Raw genomic sequence first — 22682 nt, forward strand, 5'->3', positions numbered from 1 at the left:
ATGGAAGCTGCCATAGTACAGAAGTACAGAATGCAGAGGAGCAGAGGACAGGTAAAGCCCTCCAGCTGCCTCAGCTGTCCCTCATCAGCACCTCTCTGCCTTTTCCCTCAGCACTCCTTGAATGAAATCCCTGTGTTCTGTCAAGTTACTTCCTATAAGGGATGGGGCTTAACAGAGCAGCATTGTGTATCTGAGCTTCAGACTTATAGACTCTGAACAGTATCTCCAATTTTTTTGGACCAGGTTGACTACTTTTCCAAAGGATTCATAGTGGCACCTTTATGTCGTCTTAGTCATTCTTCAGCAAAACTGCATCACAGATTTGATCTTACTTTCCTTCTTTGATCCTTGGACATTTTACATCTAGTAATTGCTTTAAAATTAGAATACATTTAAAAATATATAATTCTACTTTGTATAAAGAGGACTTATCTATCTGGGTCTAAAATTTCAGCACAAATTAATATAATCTGTATCTGCATATCTTATCTGGTATATTGCTATAATAAATTGATTTCTAGAGCAAAGGGAAACAATCCTTTTAAATAGTGGCCTTAGGTCATTTATCTTGTATGATTAGCATTTCTGTCTTACTCCTAGGATGTGTGGAGAGGAATTACCTGGTTGCTTTATACCAAAGCAAATTTTAATTGGATGATGATATGAATGTTTCTTGCCAAGTTAACAAGTACTTAATACACTATAATAATTGCATGTCCAATGAACTAATATGTATTTATCACTTGATATTCACATTCAAATGCAAATGAGTATTTATAAAAGCTTAGTCTCAAACATCTTTAATAGTACATCTTAAAGTAAGAATATTCTTTCTGTTTCTGTTTAGTCATCCGTGACTCTTTGGAAGATCATGTTTCTGGAGTTGGGGTCAGGTGCCCCCTGGGCTACTTTCCATGTGGCAATATCACAAAGTGTTTGCCCCAACAGCTTCACTGTAACGGTGAGGATGACTGTGGGAATCGGGCCGATGAAGACAACTGTGGTACGTGGCTGAGACTTTTCTTTGTGTCTAGCACCTGCTATTACTGAAGCCCATGCACTGCTCACACTAAGTAGAGAGCTGCGGAGTGTTAGCTATAGGAAAGTCAAATATTTTTCAGAGAGTACAGCAGCTATTTGGTTTGGCTAACAAGACCACCCAACAAGCCCCTTTGCTAGGAAGGACCACGTTTTTGTTTTTGTATGGTATCAGTTTATCCAATTTTATCCCTACTTTGAACTTGTTTGCCTGTGTCATTTTGATGTGCACAAATGCATATACATGATCTAGCAAAGATCTCTGCTGAGGAGAGGTAGACATATGCACTAACAGAGTTTATATTATGCTTAATGTGACTTTTAAATCTGGCTGGGAAACATAATTTAGAAGAATTTTCAGGTTTTTTCTGAAATCTTTTATGCCCAAAATTGTGACTGTGTGAGCATGCTGTACAAGCTGTACTGCTACTAGGCTTTGGGGTTTGGAAATGTCAAAATCTGAGGGAATACACATCACCAGGCCACTGCTGCCTCCTGTTGCCACCTTTGTCACTTCTAGCCCTGTTGGATGGCTGCCGTGAATTTTACTTGGTTTAGACTTCATTCCTGGTGCAAACTGAGTAGGGCCAGAGCACAGGCTTTGCACTGGCACTTACCTGTCCACGCTGCTTATTTGTGAGCATGGCCCAGGCACAGCTTTAGTCTGTGCTGAGCAGCATTTCTCTCGCAGTGCCTGCACACAGCTTGGAGGGTGGCACAGACCTGGGAGAGTCTGGAAAGGCCTCTCTATACTTTCTGAGAAAAGAGCTTAGACTTTTGGTTGTGAGCTATGACCACAGAGAGACCACAGAGTCCTAGCACATTTTATTTACTGGTATTGTCAGCTTTCTAACAGCCTGGATAGTTTCAGAGCTACTCTCCAGAGCTGCTGATCCATAGCAGATGGGGAGACTAGACTTTCTTAGCAGCTTGCCTGTAGCTATGGAGGGCAGCCAGATGTGTGGCACACTGCTTCCAGCTCCTTGGAGCCAAGCAGGTGAATGGTCTGCCTGTCCAGACAGGTACAGTCATCAGAGCGGGGGAGGGGGAGGGGGAAAGAGGGGTGAAAAAAAAAAAAACCCAAAAAACAACCCTGAATCTACCAAAAGACATTTTCTGAAAGAAATCTCAAAGAAAATGTAGCAAAGGTATTTTTCACAAGCATTCCCAACAGAGTCCATGAGGTTTTGAAAATAGTTGTTCTCACTGTATATCTGTGGAGCTGATTTTTGTACCTATGTGTAGTATCTTATTCCTATCAAATTTCAGTGTTTTACTCCATATGCAAGTCAGCTTTAATTCTAATCCCATCTAATGGACCTGCAGCTTTTTCTAGTTTTATGTCATTTGCTAATGCCATAAACATACTTTCTGTTGACAGTAATCAAAAATCCTGAAGAAAACTGTCTCTTCTGTAATTATCTTGCCCTACAGTGGCCGAAATTGCTGATGGTGGTACTTTCCTATGTTTAAGAAGTCCAAGCACAGTGAAAAGTTGGTTTAAACATGTTTCATTTCTGTATAGTACCAGAAAGTCTATCGTGCAAGGACTTGCTGAAAGTGTACAGCTTGACCAAATGGCAATTAGGATATACAGAGTTTTGTAATGAGACAGACAATATAACCTGCAAGACAATTCAACTCTGATACTGAATCCTCTTCTGGGCATAGTAATTCAAGAATGAGTTAGCCTCAATTTCTGAAAGCCTAAACCACAAAAAGTGAGGAGCCATTGTATTGACTTGTGGGAAACCTATACTATTAGTGTTTTTCTCATATCTTGACTCCATATTCGCAATAAGAAATGCATGCCATGTGTAATGCATTGAGGTCATATTAAGCAGTAATGTTTTCTCAAAAACTGATGTTGCAGTCAAACTTTGTTGTTCAAATAAAGGAAGAATCCCTTCCTCGCCTGAGAATATGAATGTCCTGATGAGTTTTTCTGCAATGCACCTATACTGTAGTAAGTGTGGCAGTCTTTGTGGGCTAGTTCTGTTTTGTGGCCAGTCATCTTGCTTAAAATCCAGGACAGGAGCCCTCACTGATTAGCTACCAAGACAAAGAAACTGTCAGGCTGGTTTTTTGCTGCAGTTTCCCAGGACTACTTTAGTACCCGTGCCTTATGCTAGCAGTTATATTTGGTTCCTTCAACCAATTTTTTAAATTTACAACTAGTTTTCAGTGGAAGTCATTGCTCCTGGTTATAGAAAAGCAGCTAAAAATGAAATTATTCCAGTGTAGTAATTGTTTCATGCAGCACCATTGGAAATTTTAATCTTATCCACAAGGTACTCTAATTAAGTAGCTCAACTTTTAAATTCTTGTATGCTTTCATCTTGCATAAATTTGAATAAGAGCTTTCAGGTGGCCAGTCTACAACATTGAACCCAACAGGTGTGGGAAGGGAAAAAGTCAGTGAGTCAGACCCTCAAAGAAATTAATAAATACTTTAAAAAAAAAAAAATATGTAAGTATCTCAAACATATCTAGCTAAATCAACTGCTTCACTATCGATTTTTTCAGTAATGAAAAGCACTATCTTAAGCCTGCAGAAAAATCTTATAGTGAAGATCTGCACATATCTTATCTACATACCCGTAACATGAGGAAAAACAAAACAAAAATCTGTCATAGACAGTAGATCTTTCTGTCATGGAAAAGAAAATATTGATGAAGAAAAAGGGGAAGAAAAAAGAAAAAGAAAAAAACTTCTTTTGAAAGCCATAATACTGTTGTTTGAAAAAAACCAAAAAACAACAACAAAAAAACACAAACCACGTACTCTGAACACAAGAAAATCCGAAGTCCAGCCCCTGAGTGTGCTGAATATTAACAGCAACTGCAATTACTGAAATAGCAGTTTTGAGAAACATCAGTGAATGATGAATGAAACAAGAGGAGAAGCAACTAGCATAAAAAGCACATACAGATCTTCCAAGAGAGAGTTGCTTTGCAAAAACCTTTAAATACCTTTGAAGCAAAAAAGGCATGAGTGCAAAAGAGCTGAAGGTGATAGGAGCCTCTGAAAATACTAAAGCTAGTAATCCCAAGTATCTTGCAGCAATTCTGTCCCTTTCCTCTTTTAATGAATAAAGTTCCCTGCTTCATTCCTATAAAGATATTTATTGTTGCAATCTTTGAAATTTGCAACGTTAATTCTGTTTCATGCACTGTACACTCATAACAGTGAAACATGATTATAAATATTTGAAACTAAACTGAATCCTCATAGAGAGCTATCTGTTTTCAGATATGCTGTAATCACAGTTTACATCCAACCCAGGCATGTAAAGATTGGCTTTGTGGTGCCTTCTTCAACTCTACTTCCTCTTTTCCTTCCACCGCACTCTCCATGTCCAAATAATGAACATAAAACTAACACCAAGAAAAGTTAAATAACCTGAAATTAGGATTATAGGCAGAGTCAGGAAGAGGCTCTAGGTCTCAGACTGCCATTCTAGTCCTTAACCGCAGAGTGTGAAGGTCCTTTGGTCAGTTCAACTGCATCATTTCTGCCACTTCTGGGAAGGGTTGAATTGTAGCCAATATGTCACAGTAGAGTGAAGCCACCCATCTTTGAAAATTCATGGGACTTTGTCACCCAATTGGGTTTTCAAAACCAATAAAATACTGTGTGTGAGATCCTGATGGAGAAGAGCTTGAGGCAGTGTAGTAAACTGCAATAAGAGGAGGAGGCTAGCAATTTAAAATCATGCCCAAATTGATGGGAGGCTTGAACTATCACTAGAATTTTGAACTATCACTGGGTAACCTTAAGTGTGCATGGAAAATACAATCTTACCTTTTAAACTTGAAAACAGTCCATTAGGTAGAAGTGGGTGTCTCCACAAATTTGTCATAAATAAATTATTTTTAAATTAAAATTATTTATTTAAAATTTCATGATTTGTCATAAAAGTTTATGGTTTTGAGGACTTCCTTCTTTAGGCTTGAGTATGGCAGTAAAATTATTCTCTGCTATTCTGCCCAATGCTCATCTTTCTGAAGCACTGAGTACTTAAAAAGATCAAGTGCAATGTTAAACAGTTTAGCCTATATCACATGTTTCACTTGGAGTTATTCTGGTATCTGTTCACAAAACCCAGAATGTGTGGAAAAAAAATAATGCTATTCCAGCATCCTCCTGTGCCCAAGCTTGCTTAAAGCTCAAGTTGGCAAAGCAGAGGGAGTTTGATAGTGTTTTGTCCTACTGAGACTACGTTTGACTTCAAACATAATGGCTTCAGCCTATTTTTCCAGGGAAGAGCTTTTTCTACTTATTTACAGCTGTAAGATTTGATTTTGTAGCTACTTGATGTTTGTAGATGGGAGGTTAGAATATTTGTTTATTTCATTGCTTTTTTTAAACATGAGCAGGAAGGATAGATACTGGGCATAATGATGAATTCTGTTCACCTAATGCTATGGTAGTGTTGACGTGGGAATTGTTCCTAAAATGAGTAGAGTGTTTCTTACATCAAAGATGTTACTGCTGCAACATTACTGTTAATGTATTTCAAACAATCTTTAGGCAAAGTCCCTTGAAACCCAATGGCATAGTAAAAGTGCCAAGTACATATTCCCAAATACATTTTCATGGAAAGAAGCATTTTTTGGAATCTTTGCTCTGACAGTGATGCTTAATGATAAACAAAACAATATTAAAACTAACAACAGTAGATAAAAATGAGAGTTGGTTAATGCAAAACAAATAGAACAGTTTTTGTGATGTAGCTTTTCACTGAGTCCACATGTATTTTATTATCTTAAAGGGCATGTTGGTTTAGATGAACAAATTCTGACACATGACAAACTGCAAAAACATACAAAAAGTTAAATCACAACATAAATGTACTCTATAAATTTGGACAGAAGACAAATAATGTTGCCAGTAATTGTCTATGGGTTTTGTTTTTGCTTTTTTTTTCAAAATACCAACTCTCTGAGTAGCTTTAGGAAAGAAAAAAAAAATCCTTAATCTGCTCCCCAATTAAGTATTTAAATTTTAAAACTTGCACATAAGCACTTTATATTTTCTTTTTTAAAGTTTTCTGATGTGCCATCTAGAGGGCTGAATGAGCATACTTTTCCCCTTGATAAGGGTCAGTTTCCCCTGAAAAAAATTTTCCTACTATTAAATGCAATTATAAAAGTGTAATGTTAGAAACAACTTTTGTGTAATTATATCTTCTAGATACAACACTGGGTCAGTTATCACTTTGTAGTTATATCATGCTAATTACAAAGTGCTGCAAAAATTCTCAATGAGGTTAAATTTTAAGTCACTGAGAGACTGAATATTTGTTTTTCCTGTGTGATCTTCTAAGATCTTTGTTGCAATTGACCCTAATATCCCAGCCATTCTGCTGGATAGTCAGCATGATTTGTTCATCATAACTGTAAATTAGCTAATATGATGCCAGTTCTTGGGGAGAAGCCTCCCAGTAAATGTAGCTTACCTCAGGTTTCTTGTTCCAAAACCATCCATCAGATCTTAAATTCAGTTTGGTACAAAATTGTAAATGGAGAAAAATAGGAAAACAATTCAATCTCAAAAGGTACTGAGCTTTTCTCCTTTCAGGGGAAGCATTGAACTTTACAACCTACCCGGCCAATTTGAAAGCACCTTTTATTATATGTCTTGAAGTCTAAGATTAAGTCCTACTACTTTGTCTCTGATACATTTAGCACTATGTGTCAGCATCCTGTAGTTACAGGTTCTGAAAATCCCTCAGATATAAAGTACAGGCGCACTCATTTCTCTATAAATGGTCCTGCTTTCAGACTTAAAAGATTTTTTCTAACGTCCATTAGGATTTAACAGTACCCAAACATGCAGTCAAAATCTTTGTAGTTATTGGATTTATGATGTTCTGTTCAATTTAAAATGCAAACAATAAGATCAATATAGAATCTTCAGTCATGCCACCTGGACTTTTGACCACAACATGTCTTATGAAGCAAGGTTGAGCCTGCTGAGAATTGACCTGGACTGACTCCACAAAAATCAATTGAAAGACTCCCACTGTCTTCAGTGAGCAAAGAATCATAACTTACCTAAATTAGGAAACTAATGAAAAGCTCGGATGTTTCAAAACACAAAAAATGTGTGTGATTCATGTTCTAGCCTTCCTAAATAGTACTGGATAAGACTGTTTGGAAGCACTGTGCTAGCAGGGATAATTTTTTTTATTATTCATTTCATTTCATTTCATTTCATTTCATTTCATTTCATTTCATTTCATTTCATTTTTCTCTAGATGAGATGAAGAAACCCAAGTTGCAATCTCCTGCAACTTGTCACAGAAAGAGGAGCTATAGAATACAGTATTCTTGCCATGCAGTCTGAGATATATACTTTTCATAAACAAATGCCTTAATTCTTCTTAAACTTAATTGGGCATTGAGTAGGTATATTTTATGTTTTGTTTAAAATTGAGGTTCCCGTTGTTTCACACTACTAAATATGTTCCATCTCAGAAATGGTTGTTGAAATAGGTTCTTATTTATTACTAGTAAAGCTCTAAAGGAAATATTTATGTGCAAATAACACAGGTATGTCATAATTAGAATAAAAAGTATTTTAACGTAAGAATTGTTAAAAATGCAAACACCAGAATTCTTATTAATTTTGAAACCAAAATCACTTGCATTGGGCATTAAAAAAAACAGTGACTATGGTTACATATTTGACTACCACTCTACTTATTAGCAATACTAAAAGAGGAATGGAAGGAACACCATGCTAGGGTGTTTAATTTTATCTTTTTTTCACAAGCTAGGTCTTTAATTATGTAGAGTGGTTAATGGAACAAAGTAGCCTGTGCTATTTTGAGAGCACAAGTTTCCTCGGTGTTTAGAAATTTGGCTTCTGGACAATTTTGCTGATAGTTCTGCAAAACTGATTTTTTGGCAGTTAGACAATGGTTGTAGTGTGTCTGCATTTGTTTTTTAATTATAGTGTCATAGCCACATTTTTCCAGTCCAGTGAAGCAAGAACAGGCATGCAGATGTAATTTAAGATGTTTCTGACTCTACAGAGGAGTTCTTCACTGGCTAAATGTATTTACCATTGTGTTGCTCCCAGGCCAAGATGTCTCCAAACACAAGGCAGCATTCCGGTCCCCAGTTGTAAAGTTCACTTTTAGGTGTTCGTTAAGCTCTGTCTAGCTCATAGGCTGGAAATCACAGACAGAGGTATTCAAAAGAACTGGAGCAGGGAACGGCTGAAGTCTTGCACCTGTTTAGCTCTAAATGCACAGGCCTCATCTGTTACTGTGCCATGCAGTCATCGGGTGACTGGCTTGCCTTATTCAATAAGTTATAACATACTCCCTCCTTTTTAAAAGGGGCTATAAAATTTGATAGGACTAAAGTAATAACAATATATATAGATATCTTGCTGTTTTCATATGTGTTTCTTTGAAGGTCTATAAATTCCCAGAGAATTATTGCAGTTCTGTAGATTCATTAAATCATCATCTAGATTTCCATAGCAGAAATCTAAATTTCTATGAGATAATTTAAAACATCTGTACAAAAGATATATGCTTTAATATTACAAGATTGCTCATAAGGGATGAGACATTTCAGATGGTCTGTTTTCCATTTTTGCCTCAGCACATTGCAGAAGAGCTTCATGACTTTATACTTCAAATTAATACTAATAATGAATAATGTTATAGTTAGTCTCATCTTTTCCTGGCATAGCATTTTTTTCCATCATACTTAAAACGTAAGATTTACATATAAAAGTCAACATTCAGTTTTGAGATAGTAAATTCTGTTTATAAAGCAAAAAGAAAACACTTGGAAGTCAGCAGGATGCTCAAAATGTAGCAAATACTTGGCAAAAGATTGGATTTTCAAGCTTCACATGGAATTTTTTGTATATACCAATTTTTATTATCACTGTCATTGCCATTTGTGCACAATATATGGCACTGAAATAATCAGGTTTACACTGATGTGCAAATACCAGCAAATGGAATAGCTTTGCTGAAGTTCTGGAGGCTTTGAATCAATTTTGTTATTGAGATCTTTAAATATTGTTGATAACTAAGAGGAACTTTTACATTTCACTAGGCTTATGTCTCTTCTGGTCTCCGCTGTAGCGGCTTACTGCTAAGGGAACTTTCAAGCAACTCAAGGTTTTATAGATGTATTTATGCTATTAGCTTATTTTAAAAACTGTAAATATTTTGAGAAAAACAGAATAGAAATATTGATTAATCTGTATAGATTAAAAGTATTGTTATGTAAACTGGAAAACTCCTCTATGGCAGTGTTTCAAAGGAATAAAGATACAATATTGAGAAGTTATTTATCTTTTGGAAAATTGAGCCTGCATATTTTCTTAAAAGTTGCACTGGATTAATTAACTTGTTGTAAAATCAAGAATAAACTTGTGCAAGCATGTTATCTAGCTCATCCAGAGAAGTGTAAATGGCATTTGAGTTTGTTTAATTCCTGTCTGTTTTTCTGTGTTTGCATTGTCAGGTATAAGTAGGCAAGGTACAGTTCAGTTAATCAGCAGGTTCAGGGCGCAGTCAGTGTGCAGTGATGCACAGGTTGGTGTGGGGTAAAATCGCCTTGGCTAGTAGGGGTCCAGTTTTAGGTTCTTCATTTTTTCCACTTGGGTATCTAAACTGGGGCTGTGAAATTCACTCCCAGAGTTTAAGGTTCCCAGCACTGTAACACTCCGTTTTATAAAATCTCAGTGTGGTTTTGGTCTTACTCTAAGTTACTAGACTGTATCTTTATGCCCCAACACTGTGGAAAAGGGCAATTATATTCCTTCATCTGTAAACATTTTAAAAGGAATTGCTTCTTGTCTGCAAGACGCAAGTCTTCCGTGTTGTACTAGAAGATATCTCTGTGAAAAGCCTAAAGTAATTTCTTACAGCAAGAGAAAGCATATTTTAACAACTGGCAGAAAGAAATATGTCCACGGGTTATGATCACCAACAGCAAAGGCAAAACCAAAGGGTGATACAGTGTCTCTTTAGAGTGCTTATACATTTAACTGATAGTATTTCTATGCATAATAACCCAGGAAGGCATAGCTGAGAGAAGGGGAAAGTCACATACATAAAGTCCTGTTCATAAGCTCCATACAAAATGAGATGTCTTTAATTGAGCAAAGCTGAAATTTTCTTGGATCTGTCAGCAAAGCTGAAATTTCCTTGGATCTGTCACTGAAAGGATTATTCAAACCTGTAGTTTGTCAGGATTAACATACTCTTTCTCATTCCTTTCCTCTTCATTCCTTTTCTGACAGAAATGGTAATTGACAACTTTTAGCAAGGAATAATGTATTAATCTGTATTCAGATAACTCCAGTTTACAATTACAGAATCACAGAATATTAGGGATTGGAAGGGACCTCAAAAGATCATCTAGTCCAATCCCCCCAATTAAATTACTTATTTAATTTCACTTACCCCATGTAGGGGGAGATTTGCTAATGCCTTGTTTTCTCAGATCTCATTTTTTACAGAAGTGCAGCCAACATAATGAATTTGAGAACTGGCTTGGGAAAAAACAATTTCTCATCTGAGCTGTACTCCCCTAAATGATAGATTTGGGATTTCAAGACGAGCACTATTACCAGTCATTCTTTAAAGTGTATGGAGAACCTCATCTTGACAGAGGTAAACAGGTCACAAACTTACCACATAAACTCTAAACGATCGCAAAATGATTTACAGTTCTGACGTTGAGTGCTTCACCAAATGGTTGTACTAAATATAGTTATTTGCACAATACATTCTTCTGGGATTTGACAAAACAGTTTGTATAAAATAAAGACTGTCCTGGGCTTGGGCACAAAGCTTGGCCCAAAGCAAACATTTTTGAAGGTCAGAAAACTTTGAATAACTTGTTTTGTTATATTCAGATGTGCCTTTGTATTTCTTTGTAGAAGGCAGGAAAGTCAATGCCATGAGAAAAGCCCATTATTTAAAATGAACTGACCAGAAACTCCAGACAACTGGAATGCTTCCAGTACAAAATAATCCATCTTTTCTCTCTTCTGTGTTTTTTTCCCCCCTTCTCTTTTATGGCTACCCAAAAATACACAGCTGCCTCTCAATTTCCTTGAGAATGCTGGTGAACTTTCCCTTCGTAGTGAACCACTCCCTCATTCCCATTAGTGTAGGAGGCACTGCTCATCCTTTTTCTTTGCAGATGTGAACTGCAGTGATGGTCACCTCTTGTACATGCTTTGTAACGTGGCAAAGCATTTTTAAAATACTAAAAGGTGGAATAAAATCTCATCTACCTACTCTTTAGTGTCAGAAATGAGGAAATGCAGAAAAATTATACTTTAGAAAGTAAAAAAAAATTTGAGACTGTATTCCTGACTGAAAAATATTTATTTGTCATTGTTATACTCCAAGAATAATCTCATTTTTGATGCATCTTTACAAATTTCTGTTTAAAAATCCTCAATGAAAGATTCCTTTCTTCTTAAATCTCACCTCTGTATTTTGTATTCCCACTAGTTTCTTCAGGCCCCAGTTGCTGGGTCCAGTCTTGGAAATGAAAGTCAATGGATGTGCTCCAGTTAAACATTCAGTAATAGTGATAGGGGAAAACTCATTACAACCCTATCTACTGGACAGGAGGTTTATAAGACACTCACCACTTTGCGAAGGATCTGTTCTCATCACTTCATCAATTACAGATTCCATGTTGCAGGTAGTCCTAAAACTGAACTTCTGCTGAACATTTAAAGCAGGCAGAGCAATACATCTGCAGGTTTGCAAGCTCCTTTCATTTTGTTCAAAATGCTTTAGGCTGCTTCTGAATATCAGCTGAATGATCTAACCTGGCAAAATTGCTAACAGATTAGAGGATACCAGGTGCCCTCAAGTAAATTAGTAAAGTGTGTGTAAATGCCATCTCTGGGTGGGAAGCTGGCATGCTTGCAGGACATAATTTAGTTCACATTCATTTTCAAGTGAAGGTGCTTTTCAACTCTTACTTTCCTCTTTCTGGAGCAGTTTCTGAGGACAGAGATTTTTGGTTGCTTTGAATCTTCTATATTTTCTATTTATGTATAAAAATTAATAACTAGATAAAAGATACCCTGCCTGAAGTTACTTAATCTTTCATAACAGCTATTAATCAGAGTCTACAGTGCACTCTTTCAGCAGAGACAGGAAAGAAGCATCTCTCAGAACAGCTCCATCTGCTGCCAGTCTGTAGGCTTCAGCAGATCCCTTCGAGGTGATTTCCCTGCCTGGCTGAGAAAGCAGCTGAGTGACAGGAAAGATGAGATGCCATTTCATAATGCAAAAAGTTGCAAAGTAAATACATTTTATTTCTCCCTGCTTATTTTGAAAACAATAGATATAGTAGTAATGCTTACTTGAATATGAAGATTTCTCCAGAAATGTCAATGAGGAATGGTAGCTAAGTATAACTGAACTATTACTGTGTGAAAGCAGGAGGGAAATATCTTTGCTAGCATACTAGAAAAGTGAAACTAAGGCTGTAAAGACTAGCAAGGCAGAGCCATCCTCAGAGTTCTCATAAAAATGTTGTTTGACAGTAGGTGTCCTTACAAAGTAATGCTTTCAGTTGTCACTGATGCTTTGACTCACCAGCCAGTGAGTGCCATTCTAAGGAGCATTTCTGCTACTGGTGCATATTCATTACATGAGGTGCTTTAAACTAAAAAGATGTGGGCATTGTCAAAGCTGAAGAGAGGTCAGACTCAAATTAATAAAACTAAAATCGAATTACAGCTTTTAAAGACAAGTTTAATTTTCCTTCCTTCCTTCTTTCACTCTGGTAGTGTGTATTCCTGCCCTGTTTTGGAAGTGGTTACCTTGTCAGTTAATTTACAGATGTCAGATATGCAACCGGCTTCCACGAAACAGGTGTGTAGTTATTTCCAGCACCACTGTATCTGGAAATCTTCATCTGTAGGAAGAAACTGCTTTTTGGTTTTTCATGTTTATTATGTCCTTTAGGACACAAGGAAATGGAATGAAGCAGTGTGAGGGGAAGTTCAGACTGAACATTAGGAAAAGGTTCTTCACTGAGAGGGTGGTCGGCCAGGTTCAACAGGTTCCCCAGGGAAGTGGTCATGGCATCAAGCCTGTCAGAGTTCAAGGAGTGTCTGTCTGGACGATGCTCTTAGTCATATGGTTTAGTTTTAGGTAATCCTGCAAGGAGCAGGGAGTTGGACTTGATAATCTTTATGGGTCCATTCCATCTTGAGATATTCTGATATATGTACAGTGACAAAATTGGTACTATGAAATAATGCTTTTTTTAAGAAGAAGCATGTTGAGCTTAAATTTAACACACTGACTTTAATATGTTATACCACATCACTGATGCTCTTGAAAAACAGTGTTTATTTGGCCTTCAGCTAGATTTTCAGGAAAGAAATTGTAGGCTATGATAGTGTGAGGCTGCCCTCTGAAAGAAGTAGTTGAAGTCATAGTAATCATTTGAGCTTTCCTGGACAAAGAAAGTAACAAACCCACGTGTTTAAAGAGGTAGGAAAATACAGTTGCATCTCCTATGTAGACAAAAAGTTCTGAAGTGGAAGATTATACTTTTTTGATATAACTGTCACAGAAAATGTTGTTGTTGAAGGTATAATAAGCTGTTCCTACTATACAGCTCATAATCTCAGTACATACTGGTCATTAGACAATCATGTAAACATAAATTCATCTAATGGTCTATGAAATGTTCTGAAAAAGTCATGTTATTGAGCTAAAAATTGAGGCAAATAAATTGATGCAACTAAATTTAGTGAAGATATTTCTACCTTTTATTTCTCTTCTAATGTGTCCTCTCTTTGTGTTTTTTTTTATTAGAGGACAACAATGGATGGTCTCTGCAATTTGATAAACATTATACAAAGGACAAATACAATAAGCTGAAATCTCTGTATGCGTTTCAGACAAAGACCCCTGAGTGCTGTAAGTAACTTCAGCTATTATTTGTGTGGTTATTACTGATGATTCCTAGGAAGAAATACGTAACAAATATGCTTATCAGAAAGATAAATATAGTGCAGTTTAATTTATAGTAAAACAGAATTAATGTCTCAGGCGAACAAATGCATTGAAGCTTATATCTGTTCCATTAAGAGTGATTCATTTTCTGTAAGAAAAGTGTCAAACATGTAAATTAGGAGGGCAATACAAACATTTATCTGAATATATTAAGACAGCTGGAGAGACCGTGAAACACACATCTTTTGTAGTGAAATGAAGGCAAACGTCCTTCAAATTAACTTCTTCATACATGAAAAGATTCTTGCAAACCCTCACTTCTGCAGGTATTCATCCCTTTGTACAGCTTTTCTGATTCTGCTGTCTACTATGATCACTAACTTAAAGCAAAGAGATGGTGGGAAAGGGAGCAAAGACTTCCTGACCCATTTTCATCTAATTTTCACCTGGACAGAGTTGTGTTCATTCTAGTAAATATAAGAGGACTGAAGAATCTAAAAAAGAGCCACAAAAAGCCATTCCAGAATCCTGTATATCAAGCCTGAAGCTCAAGAGCTTTTACAAGCTCTTTCACAGAGGTCAGGAGGTAATCAAATTTTTTGTGTCCCTTTATATTTATTGTTAGGGTCTTCTCAGGTCTAAATCAATTGTGCAAAAACATGTGCCTTAATCTCTGTTTAACACAGCCTGGTAGGTCTGTCTTTGTGCTCACTGTTCTTTTACATCATGTTTCTTTTCTCCCCGTCCCACCACACCACCCATCCCACCTTTGGCCACAACCACGTTCTTGTTCTCATGCAGTGGCTGGTGCTGTGCCAGCAGAGTGTATCTGCCAAGGGTTGGAGATCTTCTGCGATGCTGCCAAATTGCGTGCTGTCCCGCAAGTCCCTTCAAACATAACCGTAATGTAAGTAGAGCAGAGAAGTGGTCTCTTGCTCTGTTCAACTTGACTATCAATCCTACAACATTTTCATAACTACAGCCTTGTAATAATGACTGGTTGGCTCAGCTGGTGCTTGTGAAACCATAGTGTCTCCCTGTTGACAAGTCCTTTACTGTTTTAAGTACAGACTTTCCCTGCATAAGAGGAGAGAAAAGGAACCAAAAAACTCTGTGTGAAGTTATCGTTTCACGTTTGTAACCATGACTTGAGCTAGCAATAGTTTCAGGAAATCTAAAGAAATCTTCAAAAGAAATGTTTCCTTTTAAGACACAATGCTTAGAATCTTTTTATTATTCTAGGATCCTGCCAATATTCCTAGTCTATATTCCTGCCAACAAAGTCAATAACCTTGAACTCAGTGGAACTACCTGCTTGAGCAAATCTTTTTACTTCTCATTTGATGTCTCTGAATACGCTGTTATTTAAACTTCATAGCAAAGATTAATGTGGAATGTCAAATATATATTTAAACTTGCTGTTGGCTCAGGGTCAACAAAGACTTCAAAAATAATGGCCCAGTTCTAGCTTTAGAAAAAGCAGTAAGTCAGTTCAGCTGGCTTTCAGGCTAGACTCTGCTAATCCAACCATGCCCTGAACCAGTGCCCAATGGAGATGAGCACATAGGGACACATGCACCAGGAAATAAGCTCTGTATACATTCAAGGTTTGAAATATATCTGTGGTTTATTTTATACTCAAATCTTTTTAACTCAAATTTAACTATTATTTTGTCAGTTGCTCTGGAGACATGGAAGAATATTTTTTGATGATGAAGTATTTGGCTTACTACTTAAATAGATACAAATACTCAGACAAACAAAAGTAGCATATTCAGATGTTTTAATGTTTTATTATTTAGCAGTGTGAAAGTGGCTCTTACTGAATAACAAAAGTGGCAGCACTGTAGGAAGCTGGAAGAGTAGTTTTACTGTGTACATTCATTCCTACAGGTCTCTTCAGAGGAATCTGCTAAGGAAACTTTCTGCTGACATTTTCAAGAAATACCAAGACCTTAAAAATCTGTAAGGGAGTGCCTCAACTTAAAATATCTGTTCAGTGCCTTAAATAATTCATCCTCTCCCTTTCACATACACACACACAGACCTTAACACCTAAGTGACAACCCTCAGTTTATACTTGAAATTCTGTTTTGTCTTGCCCTTCAGTACGTCATCTAATTGTGCAACTTGTTTGGCTCAAATAGCTTGATTTGACATCTCTCTTCTGCAAAACTGATTTCTGCATACTTATTTTTTATGTTGGCTATTTTATACCAGAAACATGTTAAACTTTCATCATGTCTGAAGAAAGTTACATCCATAATGAACAATAATGTGCCAAAAGAAATTAAAGTAACTTAATATGTTTATTCTGCAAAACAAAAGTTTAGAAACTTAAACTTCCAGTTGTCATGGGAAGTTCACTCACATGGTACTAGGTTTTCCTCCTAATTATGTCTGGTACCAATTTGAGAATGCCTCAACTATTCAAATTGTTATGGCAACACAATACTCTGGTATCTTTTATTATGTGTAACATATATATTTTTCAAAGATCATAGCCTTTGACAAGTTTACTTTCTATAGAATTAGCAAAATTAAGGATTAAATGCAAAAGTCTAGAGCAGGGCCCCTATGTCACCAATTCAAGGCACTGAACAGTCCTAGAACACGTCACTGGAGTGCAGCTGTTCTGGAAACTGCGCTGTACTGCAGCACCATCGTGTGTTCACAAAGTTAAGTGTCATTATGACCTTCAAGTGTTGAAAGATAAGTTTCCATTAAAAGAAATACATCCATATCTATCTGTACAAACTATTTGTTTCTAATATTAATTTCACACGTTTCTGATCAATAACTGTACATTTTCAGAAAGCTCTTGGGCATGTTTGACACAAACCCATTCGGTAAAAGCCAATGTCAGATTTCTTACTGCTTTTTAACAGGAATGCATCTGGGTGCTTTATCAACTGCTATCTAATTAAAAGGATTTATATTTAAATATTTACAAGCGAATAACACTATAATGCTTTGAAATTATTTGAAAATTATTTTACATTTGCAGTTGACAATATTTTTGGATTTATTTCATCAAAGTAGATAAAAGAAAACAGAAGGGAAAAAATAGTATTCTTTAGTTTACAGAAAATTAGTAAGATTTGTTTTACATTTTTATTATATTATCTTAAAAATGCATCATTTTGAAAACTATCTGATGCTACAAACAGAAAATTCAAAACCACATGTTAATTTGACATTTGCCATGCAAAATTTTGTTGCTTGTAGCAGAGTTCTGGCTAAATATTGAGATCAGGTCATACAAGTCTGAAAGGTTAGGACCTAAAGCAGGAGGCTGCAAACAACTGCTTTGTTGTTCATCTCAGGCAAACCAAGTGTCCCTTTGGTCCCAATGAATTTTGTAATTCTGCTGGGAGGAGGGGTATTTCTTTTAAAACACCTTTGTGGTGTTTGCAGCTACAGCTGTGAAATGTGTATTGTCAAATTTAAGATGTAACAAGTTTGGCAGCTTCTTTTCAAGTACCACATGTGCAATCAGTTTAGTTGATGGATTTTAATTTATTATTTATGCTTGCTTTGACTTTACTCCCTTAGAGGATTAACTGTTGTTGTTGTATCTTCTTAGGTATCTTCAGAATAATAAAATCAGAGCTGTATCTGAACGTGCTTTCAAAGGTTTATACAACTTGACCAAACTGTAAGTATTGCTTTTTCAATACTGAAGTAAAGAGCAACTGGAAGAGCTCTGAGAGTGGTTACGGATGTCTCACTCTTACTTGATTCAGTGTTAGGAAGTTGCAAAACAGTATGAATCTTTAACTCAATGATAGGATTGAGAAAGCAAAGTTATCAGTGCAAATTTATCTGGCAGGACAATACTTTGAAAACACCAATGAGCTCCATACTTCACTCCTGTTCCCCAAATCTGCAGAATGGAAGAAGGAGACAGTGTGGTAGTTACCCACATAAAGTCAGAAAGAATGGAAAAGGAATAAAACAAAAGCAAGAATTTGTGATGAATCAAAACTCTTTAATGTTGTCTTTTAGTTTACAGAAGCAAACCAAAGCAAACAGTATCAGAAATGAAAAGAACACAATTTTCTTTATTTTGCAGCAGCTTTTTGAAAGATGCTTCTAGCTTTTAGGGAAAATGCTCAGTGAAAGAGATGGTATGTCGATTGTGTTGTTCAGATCACCTTCTTGTTTCTGCAGTGTTTTTAAAAGGACGATTTTTTAAAATGTGTATCTCTTCTTTTTCTGATACATTAATGTGTTTGATTATCTGTTGTTACAGCTGCTGTTATTACCTTCCCAAACCATTTATAGTACACCTCCTTCCTCTTCATTTCTCAGGCTTTCTTTTTCCATGATTCTGGTATCTATATTTGACTAAAGTCCTTAGCTGAGACTGAATGGTATCCTGGGAACACTGATGAAATGAATCACTCACAGAAGGAAACTGGAAAGGATCTAAAATATGGCACAGTGCAAATATTTAGCTTTCTGCATTCTCTTATAGATAAGACAAAATGTTGTACATAATTGTTACAAAAGTCCTCACTACAAGGAGTCCTGCCTTGTTCTCAAAGAAGGGCATGAAAATTACCATAGTAAAAATTTTAAAAAAATTAGCAGTATTCTGATAAATTATGAAGGAAAAATCTTAAAACTCATTTTTGTGCATCTGATGCTAATTAAGAATTCCAATCTTTTATCTTTTGTTGGTCTTGTTTCAGATACCTGAGTAACAACAAAATAATCAGTTTGAAGCCTGGTGTCTTTGAAGATCTCCACAAGCTAGAATGGCTGTATGTTGTTTTCTTATTTGTATGTTTATTTTCTCAAGGAATAATTAAAGCAATAGAAAAAAAATCTGGATTGCTTTCATTTTTGTACATAGTATAATAGAGATAATAATTAAGGAACTCCTGTTAACAGTGAGGTAAAAACCCTACTGACTTTGGTTAGAGCAGAAATTGTTTCTTGGGCCTTAGTGGCTCCAATGACTGATGACTTTTACAATACTAAATAATGTATATTAGTAATTGCTTGTTAAAAATTAATACATAACTCAAATACTATCAAACAATAGAAAGAGGATTTTGGGGGGCAGGTTTTACCTTGTAAATAGTGCTTGAAATATCCCAGACAAAATTATTGTCTTAGTCCGAAATACACGATTATTAGTGCTTTTCAGACTGACTAAAATGAAACACTATTTTGACTCAGTAAAGTTACTAAAAATAAGTAAAATAACATGCCTAACATTTTTTCTCTGTGTTTGGAACTGTTGGATTTCTGTGGAACAACGTTATGTAGTGCTGCTTTATTTTCACAGGGAATCTATTCAAAGTGTCTTGATCAAAGAATTCTAAAAACTCACTAAATCCCACTTTTTTCTAAGTTTAAAGTAATAACTTTATTTTTTTTTAATTAAATTCTTCTGAATGGAAGTTAATTTGATGAATACCCTGACCTCCTAAGGAGTAGTACATTAAATTTTTAAGCAGTTTGAATGGACATTTGAAGAAAACCATTTCAAAGTATGTTACTTTTTATTATCTGTTCAATTTAAGACTGCAGACAGTTCTAAAAGTAATACATGTTTTGCTGTAATTTACAGGATAATTGAAAATAATAAGATAAATCGTATCTCTCCATTAACATTTTACGGACTCAAATCACTTATTCTCCTGTAAGTATGGAATGAGAACCGAAAGTGTTATTTAAAAGAACTGAACAGAAAGGGCAGATATCTATAAAAACCTTTTTACAATGACTGCTTGCTCACCACAGAGTGCTGGCAGTACATCTACGGCTTTTTCTTACCCCCAGGCAAGATGTGCTGGAGTAGGGATTTGGCAGCAGCAGACATGCAGTGTCTGGAAAAGTACAGGGAGATGGGTGGGCAAAATGCTAAAAGACAACATCGCTGAGAGGGCAAGGAGATGACAGCTGTGGCAATGGGTGCCAGTTGTCCCCCAGAGCTGCAGAGCAGGAGGCGGGGGTCCCAAAGCTCCTGCCTCCGGCAGCAGCCCAGCTTCCGCCCCCAAGACTATAACCTGCCACTGCCCTCTCCAGCCCCAAATGCAAGGGACTTCCTTCCCCTGCAGCTCAGAGGGAAACCTCCTTCCATATCCCCCTTCCTCCATCACCAACAGAAGTTATGTTATAACTGAATAATCAAAATATATTTATTAACTTGCTATCTTTTATTTTAAAAGCAGTGAAATCTTTGCTTTACCTGGTAATTAACAAGTTGAGCATAAAATACTGCTCCACAGAATGTCACAGGGAAAATATGTAGAAATTAAAGAAAATAATACTACCTCCAAAACTATGAGAAATTAATCAGGCTTTTATTGTCTTTCTTTCAAAAGTGTAAATGTAAGAGATGTGATTTTTTCTATAATGTAATTTTTGGCAAATATAGCCAACTATACTACTATTTTTTTCAGAGAGATGATGAATAATTCTCTTGCTCGTTTGCCTGATAAACCTCTGTGCCAATATATGCCAAGACTAAACTGGCTGTAAGTCTACCTTATTTCACTAGAAAAATATTATTTTGTTGTCTTCTATGGTGTTTCCACACCAGTTTTTCTAATGGGGTGCTGGATCTTACAGAGTGCCTGCTGGGTCACTGCAGGGTTGATGACCTGAAGTCATCAACTAGATGTGTAGAAAAACTAGATGTCTGGTTCCCAGTCTCTTTTGTGCTGTCATGAACTTCTGGTAGTATTTTTCTTGAATTATCTTAGAATAACTGCCCAAATTTATTTTCAGTGATTGATGTTTTGTTTTTATATCCCAGAGACCTTGAAGGCAACCATATCCATCATCTAAGAAATGTCACTTTCGTCTCCTGCAACAGTCTAACTGTACTGTAAGTAATAGGATATGCTAGCCAGACGAAGCAAGATATGCTTGTGCTGAACAGTCAACTGATTCATTACAGCTAATATAGAAGTTTCCACAGTATCATGGTTATTTAGATCTCAAGGAGATTAAATTAAAATGCTTGGTTTAAAATGAGCACCATACAGAATAACCACTGTTTACTTTTATAGCAAAGTTCAGCATTGATACATGCAACTATATGAAGCAATTTTGACTAATATCAACATTTAGAAGTTTTCTAGGAGGTAAAAATCTCATAATAAAACCCAGCATATGTAGAAAATACATCACTTGTTTCTTCATCTCAAAGCCTTTTTTTGGCTGGTTGGCTGGCCTTGGCTCAGCAATTTTAGAATGTTCCCCAAAGTTTCTTCAGTGATGTTGTCATCATCTTTAGAAAATCTCTTCAACCTTTTACTGGATTAGTGTGATTCATGGTACCTTCCAATTTTTATTTTTTCTGTGGTACCCATATTCTTGGCTTTCTCTTTGCTTTTAAAATCCAAGTTGTTAATTTAAGGAGCAAGCTCGGTGGCAGATAAAATACGTGTGAAGGAAAAATTGCACAGCCATGTGCCTGTGTCTGAGATGTGGTTAGGTCACAAGCCTTCCCGCCCACTTCATCTTCCTCCTGCCCTCAGCCGATTTATACCAGCCTCCTATGGTTATATATAAATACACACACAGAAACACATACATACATAGGCAATTATAGTTATTTATCAAATGGTAAAATGGTAAGCTTCTACAATTGAATTAGGCAAAAATTTGAAGATGCAGAGAGGAGAGAATTTTAAAAGTTTATAACAAGTTTTCTCCAAAACCAAGTAGATGTCAAGAAGCAGCAACATAAGTTTGTTTTATTCTTTCAGGGTGATGAGACAAAATAAAATCAGCTCTTTAAACGAAAACAGCTTTTCTTCTCTCCAGATGTTAGATGAATTGTGAGTTGATTTCTTCTCTTACTTGTACAACGAAGTATTATAATTTACATTGCAAACATCATTTATCATATATCCTATTTCATATAACATGCTCTGGAGATAGCACCCATCCACAGGGTTTTATTCTATATATTTAACAAGGAATAAATAGTCAATAAAATACATATTCTGTAAATATCAATAATATTGGGGGTTTTGCTCACAAGATCATTATGTTCCCTGAATAGAATCACACTAATTAATCTTAGATCATAACAGTGTCTTTTAGACTTGCTTGTCAGTTTCAGTCAGATTGAGAGCTTTACTCCTCTGTGCCCAGTTGTTATGATCTGTGTTTAGTGAAAGTAAGCAGACAAGTAGAGAGAAAAACTAAGGGAAAGACGTAGTGCTGGCTAGCCCGTGTGAGAAAATTCCTGTAGTGAAACAATACATCTAATTTATTTCCAAGCTCCTACAACTGAAGTTAACTGTATTTTACTTTCATTTTGATGTAAATACACTAATAGTAAGTTATGTATCTACTGGCATATCTGAACTAACTAGACAAAGACAAATCTGTAGATCTAGCTTCCCATCTTGCTTTAACAGCATTCTTTCATAGTCAAAGTTTCTAATAACCTATATCATAAATAATATTTGGCAAACAGAATAAAACTGTGTGTCTTGAAACTGCAAAACTGTTTGGTAAAATTACTGAGCCTAGTAAGAACTTACTGTATCCTACCTGTGGCTGTTTCTGCAGAGATCTGGCTAGCAACAAGATTGAATCTCTTCCTCCACATATATTTAAGGATCTAAAGGAGCTTTCACAACTGTAAGGATTCTTTTTTATTATTATTATTATTATTATTAT

At 36.1% G+C, this 22682-nt stretch overlaps 1 protein-coding gene across 1 annotated transcript; it reads left to right on the plus strand.

Moving 5' to 3' along the window:
- Positions 1 to 847: 847 nt before the first annotated feature.
- LOC104526092 (relaxin receptor 1-like) lies at positions 848 to 22661 on the plus strand (the record flags this gene model as incomplete). The annotated part of the gene is made up of 11 exons (XM_010169451.1): positions 848 to 1003; positions 13884 to 13988; positions 14826 to 14931; positions 15918 to 15989; positions 17611 to 17682; positions 18722 to 18793; positions 19609 to 19680; positions 20444 to 20518; positions 20800 to 20871; positions 21758 to 21829; positions 22572 to 22661. Coding segments are annotated over 11 exons (950 nt in total), but the record flags the coding sequence as incomplete, so codon positions are not given.
- Positions 22662 to 22682: the final 21 nt, after the last annotated feature.

Source organism: Antrostomus carolinensis, unplaced genomic scaffold (genome assembly GCF_000700745.2).
Source record: "Antrostomus carolinensis isolate BGI_N321 unplaced genomic scaffold, ASM70074v2 scaffold15170, whole genome shotgun sequence".
Classification (NCBI taxonomy): domain Eukaryota; kingdom Metazoa; phylum Chordata; class Aves; order Caprimulgiformes; family Caprimulgidae; genus Antrostomus; species Antrostomus carolinensis.